The 15,097-nt window shown below is 46.0% G+C and overlaps 2 protein-coding genes across 3 annotated transcripts in view; both read right to left on the reverse strand.

Annotated features, from left to right (window-relative positions):
• Positions 1–359: 359 nt before the first annotated feature.
• On the reverse strand, positions 360–6,505 carry LOC114625071 (nucleoside diphosphate kinase B). The gene is made up of 5 exons (XM_028772265.1): positions 6,071–6,505; positions 5,740–5,869; positions 3,266–3,367; positions 2,108–2,220; positions 360–587 (listed from the first exon to the last, which is right to left on the reverse strand). Exons 2-5 carry the CDS (start codon positions 5,863–5,865, stop codon positions 470–472), a joined length of 459 nt encoding a protein of 152 aa, XP_028628098.1. The 5' UTR covers positions 5,866–5,869; positions 6,071–6,505; the 3' UTR covers positions 360–469.
• A 3,135-nt stretch (positions 6,506–9,640) lies between these two features.
• Positions 9,641–15,097, reverse strand: part of LOC114625072 (nucleoside diphosphate kinase A) — a 9,986-nt gene continuing 4,529 nt past the window's right edge. For both annotated transcript variants that reach the window (XM_028772267.1, XM_028772266.1), the window contains exons 3-5: positions 12,899–13,000; positions 10,509–10,621; positions 9,641–9,919 (exon numbers count right to left, since the gene is read on the reverse strand). In XM_028772267.1, coding sequence (XP_028628100.1) covers positions 9,802–9,919; positions 10,509–10,621; positions 12,899–13,000 — 333 coding nt within the window. In that variant the 3' untranslated portion in view covers positions 9,641–9,801. The remainder of the gene's footprint in view (positions 9,920–10,508; positions 10,622–12,898; positions 13,001–15,097) is intronic.

Here is a 15,097-nt window from a genome sequence, read left to right on the forward strand (position 1 = left end):
GGGAATAAGGCTACAGGAATACCTGAGTACAAGTTTCATGCCAGGAGTTCCTTTAACCCTTCATTCCAACAGTATCCTTTTGCCTTTGTCCTTAGACTTTCTCCTAATCAACAAAGACATAATCTGGCCTACTTCACTAAGTTTTCACACACACACATCTTGCAGAAATACACATTCCTCTGTTAACTAGTGTAATTAGAGATGCTTATTTCCCTAAACAGCTAGTGTAACACTCTGGTTTCTGAGAAGATCCAGACTGATTCTTCACAGTAAATAGAACTACTTCATTTAATGCCGTCATAGCCTCAGAACAAAACGACTTCATTTAGTTCTAGCAAATGAGCACAGGACACTGCACACCCAATTCCAGAGTCTTTATTGTTTTAGAAAAGATCCATCCAGTCAGTGGGAGAAAGAGCTGTGTCCAGGAACCCATCAGTAGTGCTGAAAAGGACTGGTTCCTCCACGTCTACTCATACACCCAGTCATGGGCACAAGACTTGTAGTCAATCAGTTCTTCCGGCTTAAACCATAGACGGATCTCTTTCTCAGCACTCTCCACTGAATCGCTACCATGAATGATGTTCCTAAGATAGATAGCTCATTTGTTACGGTGTTTTCAAGCGCCAGAGTTCATTCACTAGATAATAACATGGAGCAGACACTGCAGACCTTTTCACCTAACACTAAATAATTACCTTCCCCCCACACCTCAAGTAAACCAAAACTGACCGTAGCACTATACTAGAATGCTTGCTTGGACTATAATGAGGCCCTACATTGAATCTTCAGTAAGGCAAATCGTAAAACATTTAACTAAAATCCATTAGGATAGGACTGGAGAAACTGCTCAACAGTTAAGAGCACTCGTTCCTCTTGCAGAGGACCCAAGTTTGGTAGCTCACAACCATGTATACCCTCAGTTGCAGAGCATCCGATAACCTCTTCTGACCTCTGCAGACTGGGCACACATCATACATGCAAGCAAAACACTAGGAAAAAAACTTTGAAGAATACCAAAAAAGTGGCCAGGCGGTGGTAGCGCACGCCTTTGATCCCAGCACTTGGGAGGCAGAGGCAGGCGGATTTCTGAGTTCGAGGCCAGCCTGGTCTACAGAGTGAGTTCCAGGATAGCCAGGACTACACAGAGAAACCCTGTCTTCAACCCTCCCCCCCCAAAAAAAAGAATACCAAAAAAAGTACAAAGTTATAAAGGTGCTCAAATTAAAAAGAGTTTAGTATTTATAACCTAAGACTGCTACTGCTGGAAAATGAAAAAAGGGAAAAAAAAAGATTAAAAAAAAAAAAAACCAGAAGTGGACAAGCCTCCAAATGCCAGTTTAGAGCCGGTCCTGCTGCTTTGGGAAGTGTGGAGGGCTAATCTCAAATTTCCTATACTGATAAAACTGACCTTGAACTTTCTGGCCATCCTACCCCCCACCTCCTTATCTGGTTGGTTTGGGTTTTGGAGGAGGTGTGTCTCTTTTGGAGACAAGTTTCCTTTGTGTAACCCTGAGTGTCCTGAAACTCCCTCTGTAGACCAGGCTAGCCTCAAATTCAGAGGTCCCTGGAATGTGCTGGGATTAAGGTGTATACCAGCACACTAAGAGTTTTTTGGGAGTTTTGTTGTTTCTTTAGTTCTTCAAGACCAGTCTTACTCTGGCTGTCCCAGAACTCACCTGCCTCTGGCTCTCCAAAGCTGGGAGTAAAGGTGTGGGCCACCAGGCCTGCATTTTCTTAGAAATGATTTACAAATCAAACCATACCATCCATGCTTATTAGGAACAATCCCTTTATTCCATTGGAATCTACAAAGTTTGAGTACAAATTACAGCTGGGCTAAGGGAATCAAAGGGTTAGGTGTCATACCCATACATCCAGTAACAAATTGGATGAGGTTAAACCCTTTGTTTCCCACACAGGAAGCATCACAGGCAGTTCTCTGCAGTGTCTCAATTACAGTTTTCAAGCAATCATTCTTATATTCAGGTTTTCCAAAACTTTGGGATATGCCCAAAGTGTTATACACTCCACTTAAGAGTTAAAAGTTCATTATTTTACACACACACACACACACACACACACACACACACACACACACCCTTACCTGCCAACTTGAATGCAGAAATCCCCCCGAATGGTGCCTGGTTTAGAATCCGCTGGATTGGTCTCTCCCAGCATCACTCGGCCTGTTTTCACAACATTGAGCCCCTCCCAGACCTTAACCAGACAAAAGACAATTACTGAGACAGAACCATTAAGAACAAACACTCCTTTTTTTTTTCTTTTTTTTTTTTTTTTTTTTTTTTTTTGGTTTTTCGAGACAGGGTTTCTTTGTGTAGCCCTGGCTGTCCTGGAACTCACTCTGTAGATAGACCAGGCTGGCCTCGAACTCAGAAATCCACCTGCCTCTGCTTCCCAAGTCCTGGGATTAGCGCCACCACTGCCCAGCAAGAACAAACACTCCTATTCATTCATCTTTAAGATCAATGTATGGCACTGTAGTCAGATAACCCCTGCCAAGGGCAAGAGCCTAGGTTTTAAATTCATAAGTAGGACATTTGGAAAAGACTACTCGCCAAAAAAAAAAAAAAAAAGGATAAAGTCTGGGGACAGATGGGGGAACAGTGGAAAGGCCCTAAGAGCCTACCTGAAAAGGCAAGAGATGGCAAGGGTTAATTAGAAAAGAGAAACTAAAGGACTAGTCTGGGAACAGGAAGTGCTCTGTGACAGTTTCAGTGAATTTTCCTTTACTCTGCCATCATTCCCATGGGGACATCAAAGCCACCCACAGGACACTGCACTGGTGGTAGTACAAGGCCAGAAAACTTGGGCATCTCTAAAATCTAGGAAACAAATGTGGTCAGAAGTACTTATGGAAAACAGTCAGGGCTCCTTTGAAAGCAGACAAGCCCTACTGAGATTTGCCTTAAGCTCTTTTCTGGTGTGTGTATGTACACACATGTACATGAGAGTACTAGCACCTACGGAGGCTAGAGGTCAGATTCCTGGAGCTGGAGTGATGGGACTCCGCTTTTGTGGGTGCCAGGAACCTAACTCCCAGCCTTCTCTTAAATCTGATTTCCTTTTCTTTCACTTTCCAAACACATAGTTGGCTAACTCCTGCTGGTCTATAACCCCAGTACTAAAGAGGTAGACAGACTGGAGTCCCAGGCCAGTCTGAGCCACAAGGAAAAAGCCAGTCCCAAAAGAGAAAGAACAGAGTAAAAATACCCTACTCCCTCAGTCCTTCACAAGTACTCACCATGGCCACTACGGGCCCTGAGTTCATGTACTTCACCAGCCCGGGGAAGAAAGGACGGTCTTTCAGGTCAATGTAATGCTGCTTCAGATGCTCTTCAGAAGCCTGGCAGAGAGAGGATCCTATTAGTGAACAGACCAGAAAGGCTTAGATATGGTTGTATCCCACCTTGGGGGGGAGGGGAGGGTGGAATTCCAGGTTTGATTTAAGTAAATTTACAAGGATCCATACCATGAAACCAACACTATTGTGGCAGGAAAAAAAAAAAAAAAAACCCCTATAGTGATCATAAAGACAACTTAAGCTGAGAATATAATTCCATGGTCAAGTGCATGCCTAATGTGTGAAAGGCCTTGTGTTCAGTCTCCAGCACCAGGTTTAAGAGGAGGATGACTCCATGCAGGAAGCATGTGAGGATCAAGTACAGGCATGCAGACCTAAATCCCCAGAACTTCCCACTCAGAGATGAAAGGTAAAGACAAGACCCTAGAGACTCACTGGCCAGCTGGCCTGGAGTATGAATGCAGCAGTGACCACAAGACTATCTCAAAGATAGTAGGACCAGCACATAAACACACAAACACACCATGCACAAGACAAAAACTGCAAGAGTTTACGGAATGAGCTGAGCATGATGGCTCGCTCATGCTTACAATCCCAGCACTTGGGAGACAAAGGCAGGGAGAACCCCAGGTTCAAGGCAAGCCTGAGATAGAGACCTTGTCTTAAAAAATAAGACATTGGTGGCACACACCTTTGATCCCAGCACTTGGGAGGCAGAGGCAGGTGGATCTGATTTCGAGGATAGCCTGGTCTATAGAGCAGCTTCCAAGACAGCCAGGGCTATAGAGAAACCCAGTCTAGAAACACCAAAATAAATAAGACTCTTACATAGTAATGTTAAAGATTAAACACTACGGAAGTGGTTTGAAGCAAGATTTGGAAAGGGAAATGTTGGCTGAAAGTGCCAGTAACCTCAGGTTCCCCTGGTCAACTGAACCTTTTAAACATTTCAGACAACAAACTTTTAAGATTTATGTGTATAGGCCGGGCAGTGGTGGTGCACGCCTTTAATTCCAGCACTTGGGAGGCAGAGGCAGGGGGATTTCTGAGTTTGAGGCCAGCCTGGTCTATAGAGTGAGTTCCAGGACAGCCAGGACTACAGAGAAACCCTGACTCGAAAAAACAAAAACAAAAAAAAAGATTTATGTGTATGACTGATTTGCCTGCATTTGTGCCTGGTGCCCCGAGGCCAGAAGATAGTGGATTCCCTGGAACTGAAATCAGAGATAGTTGTGAACCACCACACAGTGCTGGGAACCGAACGCCTAGCCTCAACAATAAGTACTCAAATGCTGAGCCCTCTCTCCAACCCCAAGGACATCTTTTTCTGTTTTATCTTTGAGACAAAGTCTGTATGGCCATAGTGGGCCTGGAATTCACTCTGTAGACCAAGCTAGTCTCAAACTCAGAGATTTGCCTGCCTCTGTCTCCGCTGGGATTAAAGGTGTAAGTCACTATGCCCTGCTTTTTCTTGTTTTAAAGTAATTGCGTGTATGGGTGTTTGGCCAGCATGCATATCTGTGCATCCTGTGTATGCCTCGAGCTCAGAGGCCAGAAGAGGGTGTCGGATCCCCTAAGACTGGAGTTTCCATTCTGAGCTATCCTGTGAGTAACAAGAACTGAACCCATCCTGTGTTAGACCAAAGTGCTTTTCACCACAGAGCCTTCTACTCCAGCCCCAAGAACAAAACTGATGGCCTTTGTTGTATTTCAGTAGCTATTTAAACTTTAAAAGTAACCTTGGTTTTTTTAGACTGGGTCTCATGGAGTCCAGGCCTGGCCTTAAACTCCAGGTGTCGCCAAGGGTGACCCAGATTTTGTAATCTCCACCCTCAATGTGCTGAGATTGGAGCATGTGCCACCATACCCTACTGTTCCTAAGGGACTGGGGACCCGACTCTAGACCTCGTGAACTACATCTTCAGCTGGTGGTCACATAACACGGAAAATAGTTACTATCCTATGCCAAGGAGAGCTGCAGCCTCGGTGGTCTCAAGTTTCGGCTAAAGCACAAAAGAATTGCAAGACCCCACCGATTGTACAGGGTGAGTTCCAGGCCCTCTCCACTCCTTGTTGCCCCACAAGACACACAGACTGGAGGCCTTTTACAAGACAGGCAGGACCTGGACAGGACCAGGACGCACAGCAGGAGGGAAGCCAGGCCTGGGCACCGACAACAGTCATGTTACCTCCATTTAACCTTCCCAAGGGCGTCTGTCCTCCCCGGCCTGGGAAAGGGCCAGCGGGCCACCAACGTCTGGTGAGGGGCGGAGGTCAAAAGGATTCTCGTGGGAGTGAAATCAGCCAGGAGGCCTGACTCTGACTCCAAAAGGCGACGTGGACAAACTACTGGCGAGAGAACCAAACTCCCGCAACCCAGCAGCAAAGGGGTAGGGGGCAAAGGGCGTTGTTACCCGAAGGAACTTCATGGCCACCAGGCGGAACCCCTTCTGCTCGAATCGCTTGATGATCTCGCCCACCAGGCCGCGCTGCACGCCATCTGGCTTGATGGCAATGAAGGTACGCTCGAGGTTGGCCATGGTCCTGCGGAGGCAAGAAGTGTAGTCGATGAGGCCTGGTGGACCCAAGCCGGCCCAGGAAGCCACGTGGGTACCTGCCGCCGCCGCTTCTGCGGAGGACACGTGGCTTTCCAGATACTTTCTGCCCACCCAGGAGGCGCAGAAAGGGGACCGCGGGAGCCTGAGGTGGGCTTACGTTGGGGCGAGGAGTGCATCTTAACCTTACCGAAAGCCGGTGGGTCGGCTGGTGTCTGCGATGAGCGACAGAAGCAAAGAGACTAGAACGACCACCGGCCGGCGCGGGAAGAGGAGGGGCGCTGGGCGGGATGAGAGACGCCACACCCCGGAGGACCCCGCTGCCCAACCCGGGACGCTCAGCCTGCCTGATCTTGCCAGTCATCTCTGTCCCCGCCCAAAGGCTCGCGGTGCACGCCCTCTCCTTGCAGGGCTAGGGAGGGCGCGAGGCAGGAGGAAGTGATTTGTTCCCCACCCAAGTCCGCTTGCTATTTGCTGCTACAGGCTTCAACATCCGAGATCCGGTCCTGAATTCTTTATTCCAGGAGACATCTGCATTCACCCTTCCCTGGGATATCCTCGCCCAGCTGGACTCTCCCTGCTCTGGGGTACCCCGAGTCTTTCCTATCTCTAAAATTCAGCCCTCAGTTCCTTTCTCTCTGCTTGAACTCTTAGACTTTTTCATCCAAAATGACGACTTTCTAGGAGCCAAGTCAGTCTTCAAATGACTTTCGAATTCCTAAGATAACGCATGCCTTTTGATGCTAGGGCCAGCTCCCTGCTGTCTGTATCCTCGCCTACCTATCCAGCCTCCAGAGGCTCTCTGTTGCCACCCGGAGACTGGGATTCCTGCCACGGAGCACTACCGGGTGTCAGGCTACCAACCTGAGACTCCCCTGGCAAGATTCTAGATTTTGTAGAAGTTGACGGCCTGCCTAGACTTCAGAGGAAATTCAAGGCCAGCCTGGTCAACTTTGTACATGAGGCTATCTCAAAATAAGAAGCAGAGCCAGATGTGTAAGATGACACATGCCTGTAATGCAGGCCTTTGGGAGGAGGAGGCAGGAGGATCAGGAAAGGACAGCCACTGCTACAGTTCAAAGTCAGCCTGGTCTGTCTCAAAATATACAAAATGAGGTGTTGGGGAGCTAGCTTTCAGTTAAGAGCACTTGCTGCTCTTCCAGAGGCTAGAGTTCAATTTTCAGCAACCACACACTTCAGGTGACTCACAACTGTAAATCCAGGTCCAGGGGATCTGATGCCTCTCATCTCCGAAGACATGCCTTTATGTGCGCATACCCACATACATACAACACACACACCTACACATAATATAATAAAAAATAAATCTTTAAGAAATATATACAATGAGAGGGGCTGGAGTGGATTTGACCATAAACTGGATATGGTGGTACATCCTTAGCTACGCTGGAAGTGAAGACCATCCTCGACTACTTAAGGGTAGGGAGAATTGGAGACTGAGCTCTGTGGTAGGTCCACTTGTGTAGCACAAGGCCTTGGTCCAGCCTCCAGTACTCCAGATTCTGTATTCTCAGAAGCCAGGGCTATCAACTTGCAAACAGCCTTTACCTCCTGTCTTCTTGGCAAGCCACCAGTAACCCCAAAGTTTCCCCCAGTGCCCACATCTGCTTCATTTCTGTGTCCAGACCACCCTTCCCCTCCATCCCCAACCTCCCAGCAAAATTGCAGTGCCTTGAGCACTTCTGTGAACCAGCTGCTACTTCTCCCAGCAGGCTTAGAGCTTGAGCTGGGGCCCTGAACATCCCAGGCTCAGGTTTGCCAAGGTGTTGCCCAAAGGTTTAAGGTGTTGCCCAAAGCTCTGAGACTTGCCCAGATGAGTCAAAATGCCTAAAACCTCCTCCAACTCCATTCCATCAGCCCTGGCTAAAGACCTGCTTAGACGAGACAGCCTCTCTGACTATTAGGATGAGCAATTGAACTCTCAAAGTTCCCTCGTACAGGCTTTACACTGGGCACTTGGGCCTACATTTATTTTCCTTCCCCTCCACCCCCCATTCCCAACGATCACTATGATTTCAAGTGACTCTAGCTCTGGTCTCATCAGGAGGATATACCCTGCTTTTGACAGTTCCCTTCGTCTCTGAAGAGACTGGCAAGCTCTCTCTGTGTTCTCTATGACACCAATACAGAACCTCTCAGGACCCGAGATGGGATGAGGTCAGGTTATTGCCATTGTGGCTCCAGCCCAATTGATCCCCTAGAACTACTCAGGTGGGTGACAGCCCATCATACCACTCCACTGTCCTAAACCTCAATTAACAGAGCATCAGCCTAGGATGCACTGGCGACGACTGCCATTTGCCTTCACTCTGGAACCGTTTCCTTCATTCTCAATCTGAGGCACCAGCTCTCATTTGCCCGGCTAGCTGGGTGGTTGTCTTTTGAGATGATCTCACTGCATAGCCCTGGATAGACTACACCAGTCTGGCCTCAAGCTTTCGGCAAGCCTGTCTCTTCCTCCTAAATGCTAGGAGTGCATGCATGTGCAGCTACACTCTCCTGTGAAGTTACCAAATGTCAACTGTCCCAAGAGGCTGCAAATTTCACTGAACTTCTCTGTCCAGTTAAGAGTCATTTACTCCTTTAACAGGTCACTTAACTCCCTACCCTACAGTAGGACCTTTCATTTGATACCAGCTGAGGGTCCCAGAGCTACAGAAGACACAGATTTCCTGATCTGACAGTAGCTGCAACTTCTCATGCTTTTTTTTGTTTGTTTTGTTTTTCAAGACAGGGTTTCTTTGTCTTTCCCTGGTTGTCTTGGAATTCACTCTGTAGACCAGACTGGCCTCAAACTCAGAGAACTACCTACCCCTGCCTTCTCTTCTGAGTGCTAGAAATAAAGACATGAGCCACCACTACCCAGCTCTTTTTTTTTTTTTTTTTTGTAAGACAAGTTCTTGTATAGCTCAGGCTGATCTCAAACTATAAAGCTCAGGACACCTTTGAACTTTTTCTTTTTTTCTTTTTCTTTTTTTTTTTTTTTTGGTTTTTCTTTTTTTTTTTTAAAGATTTATTTATTTTTATTTATGAGTACATTGTAGCTGACTTCAGACACACCAGAAGAGGGCATCGAATCTCATTATGGATGGTTGTGAGCCACCATGTGGTTGCTGGGATTTGAACTCAGGACCTCTGGAAGAGCAGTCAGTGCTCTTAACCGCTGAGCCATCTCTCCAGCCCTTTTTTTTGGTTTTTCAAGACAGGGTTTCTCTGTGTAGCCCTGGCTGTCCTGGAACTCACTCTGTAGACCAGGCTGGCCTCGAACTCAGAAATCCCCCTGCCTCTGCCTCCCAAGTGCTGGGATTAAAAGCTGTGCCCCATTACATCCAGCTGTTCTGATTTGTTTTAACAAGGTTTCACTATGTAGTCCAGACTGGCCTGGAACCCATAATCCTCCTGCCTCTGTCTCCTGAGTGTTGGAATTACAGGTCTGGGCCAACAAGCTTGGTTGGCATCTTTATTTCTGATGAATTCTCTGTTCCCAGAACAGTTTTAACAACCTCACACGTCTTCCACAGAACTTGCTGTCTGGAGTGAACAGGATGCAGGCGAAGGGAAAGGAGATGGACAAAGAAATGCCTGTGTGTCCCAGGGCAGTGGCTCAACCCACAAAGACAATGAAAACAATCTGTGTGCATGTGAGGCCAATAAAAATAATTTTCGTATCATTTGCATTCTGTCCACTCTGGTTATCCAGAAGCCTAGTGGAGGTAAGGAGTGCAGAGCGATACAGCAATACAAAAGGACAGATGAATGCTTTAATCTACCAGTGGCATTTAACACTGCACAGGGAGTCACAGCTCCCAGAGGTTCCTTTCAGGTCAAAGAAGTTCCAGAGGTGCTGGTCCCCTGCCTGTGAGAACAAGAGTAAGCAGGTAGAAAAGCAGGGTCCTCCTGTCACTCATAGATCCAGTCCTGCGCACAGCTCTTGTAATCCACCAGCTCCTCAGGCTGAAACCACAAGCTGATCTCCTTTTCTGCACTCTTCACAGAATCACTGCCATGAATGATGTTCCTGTGGGCAGAGAAGTGACATCATTAACAAACCAGAAAGATGAACCTGCCCATGACCCCTTGCACTCTCACTATGGATAGCCAAAGGCCATGGCAGAAGAAAAGCCAGAGTCCCAAGTACTTCAGAACAACATGGAAGGAAGGACTTCCTGTAAACAGTCCGAGCCTTCAGGGAAGATGCTGGCCAGGCTCTCTGATCAAGAAAGGCACAGCCAATGGGACCAAGCAAACAAGTCAGCATCCACTTTCAGAGTCAGGAAGACAAAATTCATACTTAAAAGTGACCTGAAACCTGGTGGGGTAGCCAATGCCTGTAATCCCAGCACTTGGGAGGCAGAGGCAGGGGGATTTCTGAGTTCGAGGCCAGCCTGGTCTACAAAGTGAGTTCCAGGACAGCCAGGGCTACACAGAGAAATCCTGTCTCAAAAAACAAAAACAACAAAAACAAACAAAAAAAAAAAAGCTAAAATAAAACAAATAAAATGAATTGACCTGCAGACGGTATCATGTTCATTTCTAGACTCAGAGGCTCAAATTCTTGTGGCAACTAGCTTGAATTTGAGAAAAGGGTGGAAAGTATCAATTCTTACCTGCCAACTTGGATGCAGAAGTCTCCTCGTATGGTCCCAGGCTTAGAGTCTGCAGGGTTGGTCTCTCCGAGCATCACCCGGCCTGTCTTCACAACATTCAGTCCCTCCCAGACCTCCAAGGACAACAGAAGATACAGTCAAGGAAGAAAAACTCAGTAGAAAACCTAGCACATGGAAATTCAAAACAGCCGGGCGGTGGTGGCGCACACCTTTAATCCCAGCACTTGGGAGGCAGAGGCAGGTGGATTTCTGAGTTCGAGAGTTCAGGGCTAGCCTGGTCTACAGCGTGAGTTCCAGGACAGCCAGAACTATACAGTGAAACCCTGTCTCGAAAAAACCAAAAAAAAAAAAAAAAGGAAATTCAAAACAAATGGCTCCAGGATCCCTTCATTCAACTACTTGTTCCAGTACTAAAGATGCTGGTCACCTGTCGCTACTCTTATCCTCCCAAGATCAATTCAGATCCATCCATGTGGCAGCCAACAATCTTTTTTAATGGTAAATATTGCCACTGAGGTTATTCCACCACCCTAGAGGTAGAGGCAGGTGGATCTCAGTAAAGCCAGCCTGATCTACATAGAGTGTTCCAATACATCCAGAGCTTCGTAGAAAGACCCAATGCTGGAAACACCAAGATATTAGAGATGCCAGAGTCGTGGGATACCTGCCAAGGAAACCTACATATGGGGCGTAGAACGAGCTCAAGACAGAGAAGTGTGTCACAGTCAATAATCCTGAAAGGAGTAGGAGATCAAAGAGCATGTTGGCATCATACGTGGGGATGCAGAGTATAGAGTCTGTCCTGCTGGGTGGAGGTCTTGCTTTGGTTCAGGATTTCCTCACAATGCTCCCTTTCCGGAATGTATATATTCTATGTCACTGTTTGTTCAAAGTATGTGATCTGTCTTTTCATTTCTATTTTACAGGAGTGACAGACTGCCTCGAGTCTCAGAAGAGACTCTGAACTTTGGACTTATAAATACTGCTGAGACTGATAGACTCTGGGGACTTTTGAAGTTGGACTGAATACATTTTTTGCACTAAGATAGGGCTACAAGTCTGTGGGGCCAGAAGGTGAAATGTGGTAGTATGAATAAAAATGGTCCTGAAGGCTTATATAGATTTGAATGCTTAATCACCATGGAGTGGCACTTCTTCAGAAGGATTAGTAGGGATGGCCTTGTTGGAAGAAGTGTGTCACTTGGGGTGAGCTTTGAGTTTTAAAAGTCCAAGCCAGGACCATGGCTCTCTTCCTGCTGCCTTCAGATCTAGATGTCGAACTCCTCAATTTCTCCAACACCACGTCTGTCTACATGCAGACAGGTATGCCTGTCATGATGATAACAGACCAAACCACGGAAACTGTAAGCCAGCTCTAATTACATGCTTTCTTTTACAAGAGTTGCCTTGGCCATGGTGTCTCTTTACAATACAACAATGACTAAGACTGACCCTGTCTCAAAAAGCTAAAACAATTAAATAAAATGATAGCTATGGTACCTCCCATACCTTCCCGGCCCTGGTAACATAACAGCACAGTCCTGACCACATGTGGTCCCTGAGCACTTCTCACCCCACCCTCCTTACCATCCACCCCAACCTTCTTTCTGTACTTTAAAAAGCAAAGTCGTGTCTGCTGTGGTTATCCCAATACACTCTAAGTGGAAGAATCCAAAGCTCCAGGCCAGCCTGGAGTACCTGAGGCCAGCCTAAGCTACATAGTGAATTCCAGGACACAAGCCTGGCCTACATATTAAGACTCTGTCTCAATAAATCATTTTTAGAAAGAATGAATGAAAACAGATAACTATTTTGTCTCAAAACTGTATCTAAAGTATTTAGGAAAGAGCTTGACATAGCTAGAGCAATCCCATTCTTGAATACATCAGTGGTTCTCAACCTTCCTAATGCTGCCACTCTTTAAAATACAATTCCTCATATGGTGACCTCCCAAATATAAAAATTTTTTTTGTTGCTACTTCATAACTGTAATGTTGCTACTATTATAAATCATAATATAAATATCTGTGTTTTCTGATCATCTTTGGTGACCCCTGTAAAGGTTCATTCAAACGCAAAGGGGTCTTAAGTCACAGGTTAAGAACCAATGAACTAAATGCTATTGAAATAAACCAAGTTTCTTGTGTTCTGTGGGAATTCAGTCAAACCAGTCTCTCCTGATTCCTCCCAGTCCTGGGTCTTCAGCTTGGCAAGCAAATGTACATTTTCTTTGGTGGATCAGACAGCCAATTCTCATCCTACATAGCTATCTCACCAGCCTGGTTCCTCTACAATAAAGAGGACCTGGCACCCAAATGGGAAATGCAACACTCACTCTGCTCTACTCCCAAATGAGTCATTCCATCTACATCCCACACAGACTCACTCACCATAGCAACCACTGGTCCTGAGTGCATGTACTTCACCAGGCCAGTAAAGAAGGGACGGTCCTTCAGGTCAACGTAGTGCTCCTTGAGAAGGTCCTCTGAAGCCTGTTACAAAACAGACGGTGAGAGCTGGCCCTAGGCCCCTAGGACCCAGAAGGCTAGTTTCTTCCCCAGTCCCTCCCACTGCTTGAAACACAATCTCGCAGCTTGGTGATCAGATATAACCAGATTCATCCTCCACATCACAAGAGGGGAACAGTGATAGCCACAAAGCACTTCTGAATTTCTAATGCAGCAGAATAAAATAGCTTGAATCCAGGGCTGGAGAGATGGCTCAGCGGTTAAGAGCACTGACTGCTCTTCCAGAGGTCCTGAGTTCAATTCCCAGCAACCACATGGTGGCTCACAACCATCTGTAATGGGATCCGATACTCTTTGCTTATGTGTCTTAAGAGAGCAATGGTGGTGTACTCATATGCTTAAAATAAATAAATAAATCTTGAAAAAAAAAAACAAACTTGAATCCAACCAGCTGAGTGTAGCGCTGCACCTATATTCCCTACACTGGAAGACAAACACAGGATGACCACAAGTGTTGAGACCAGCCTAGGTATGGAGTCAGACCCTGAATCTAATAACAACTCACTGTAAGGAAGGAAAGGAAAAGTAACAGTAGGGTGACTTTTTGTTCCCAGAAAGCACCTCAACCAAAATATGAGATGGAAATAGGAAGACAGTCTCTGCATTAGACGAGCAGTAGCTGAACCTGGCCATCTCCAAGGACACCAGACATTTATTCAAAAGATAAAGGCCCAATGCAGGGACCGTGTAATTTCCAGAGGTTCTTACCTATGAACTACCCAAAAGTACACGATATCTAGCCATAAATAATTTTGCTAAAGAATGAATTAGATCAGCTGCTCCTCAAGAGGAACCAGGTTCAATTCCCAGTATCCACATGGCAGTTTATAACCATCTGCAACCAGTTCTGAGGGACCCAATGCCTACGGAACTCCACAGGCACCAGGAACAAAGTGGTGCACATACATGCAGGTAAATGCATGACATCTTTAAAATATACATATTCATACACATAAAATGGTTTTTTAAAGTATTTTAAAGAAAACGAATCCGAGCAGAATGTGGTATCATACGCCTGTAATCACAGCACTCTGGAGTCAGAAGCAGGAAGATCAAGAAATTCAAAGGCATCTCAGTCACATAATGAATTTGAGGCTAGCCTTTGCAACATAAGACCCTACCTCAGTGAGAATGGTTGAAGTCTGAGGAACAAGAGAGAAGAAAAGAGAAAGAAACGAAGACAATCAGATACTCATATTACAAGGCTAGTGTGTGGTATGGTATGTCAGCTACCACCACATCAAGAGCAGGTTTGTCAGAGTTCCAATTCAACCTAGCTTGCACTCTCTTTGCCGCCACATCTACATAGCCTTGCAAGGGCCTTTCTAGCAGTTCCCCTTGGATTTTACACTTCTGCACAACTACATCAGACAAAGCATGTTGCCACTTTAGGAATACACATAGGCCAAGACTAGCTGCCAAAAAGCATATTTAGCCAGGCGGTGGTGGCACATGCCTTAATTCCAATACTTGGGAGGCAGAGACAGGTAGATCTCTTATAAGCTTGTGGCCAGTCTGGTCTACAAAGTAAGTTCCAGAACAGCCAGGGATACTCAGACACAGACAAACCCTGCCTGAAAAAAAAAAATCAAACAAAAGCACATGCTATCCTATTCTTCAGCCACTGGTTAGTCATCACTTACCAAAGCAAACCTGAACAAAAAAGGGCTGCAGTCTGACCCTGCCTATTCTACAGGAGAGCTGGTAGAAGTATCAGCTAACACACATAGACTTGACTTTCCCTTCCCGTGACACTCAATTCTGTTAACTGGTTCCAATAACCTTTAGCCAACAAGACTGAGCATATTTTATTGGGGTGGGGAAAGCTCAGGCTTCCCTTTGTCTCTCAAGTCCATTGCTGACGAAAGAGCCTGTAAGAGACATGGCAGATATCTCTTATTCCATTCTTCACCAAACCCATATCCTCAACAGAAACGTGAGGGTAAGAGAGAAAAATATGTCTTGAAAAACCAAAAAAAAAAAAAAAAAAAAAAAAAAAAAAAGGAGGGAAAATATGTTTAGGGGCCCTAGGAAAAATAAAAAATGGGGGCCAGTTAAGTT

The sequence above is a fragment of the Grammomys surdaster genome, unplaced genomic scaffold (genome assembly GCF_004785775.1).
Source record: "Grammomys surdaster isolate TR1022 unplaced genomic scaffold, NIH_TR_1.0 213, whole genome shotgun sequence".
NCBI classification, from domain to species: Eukaryota; Metazoa; Chordata; class Mammalia; order Rodentia; family Muridae; genus Grammomys; species Grammomys surdaster.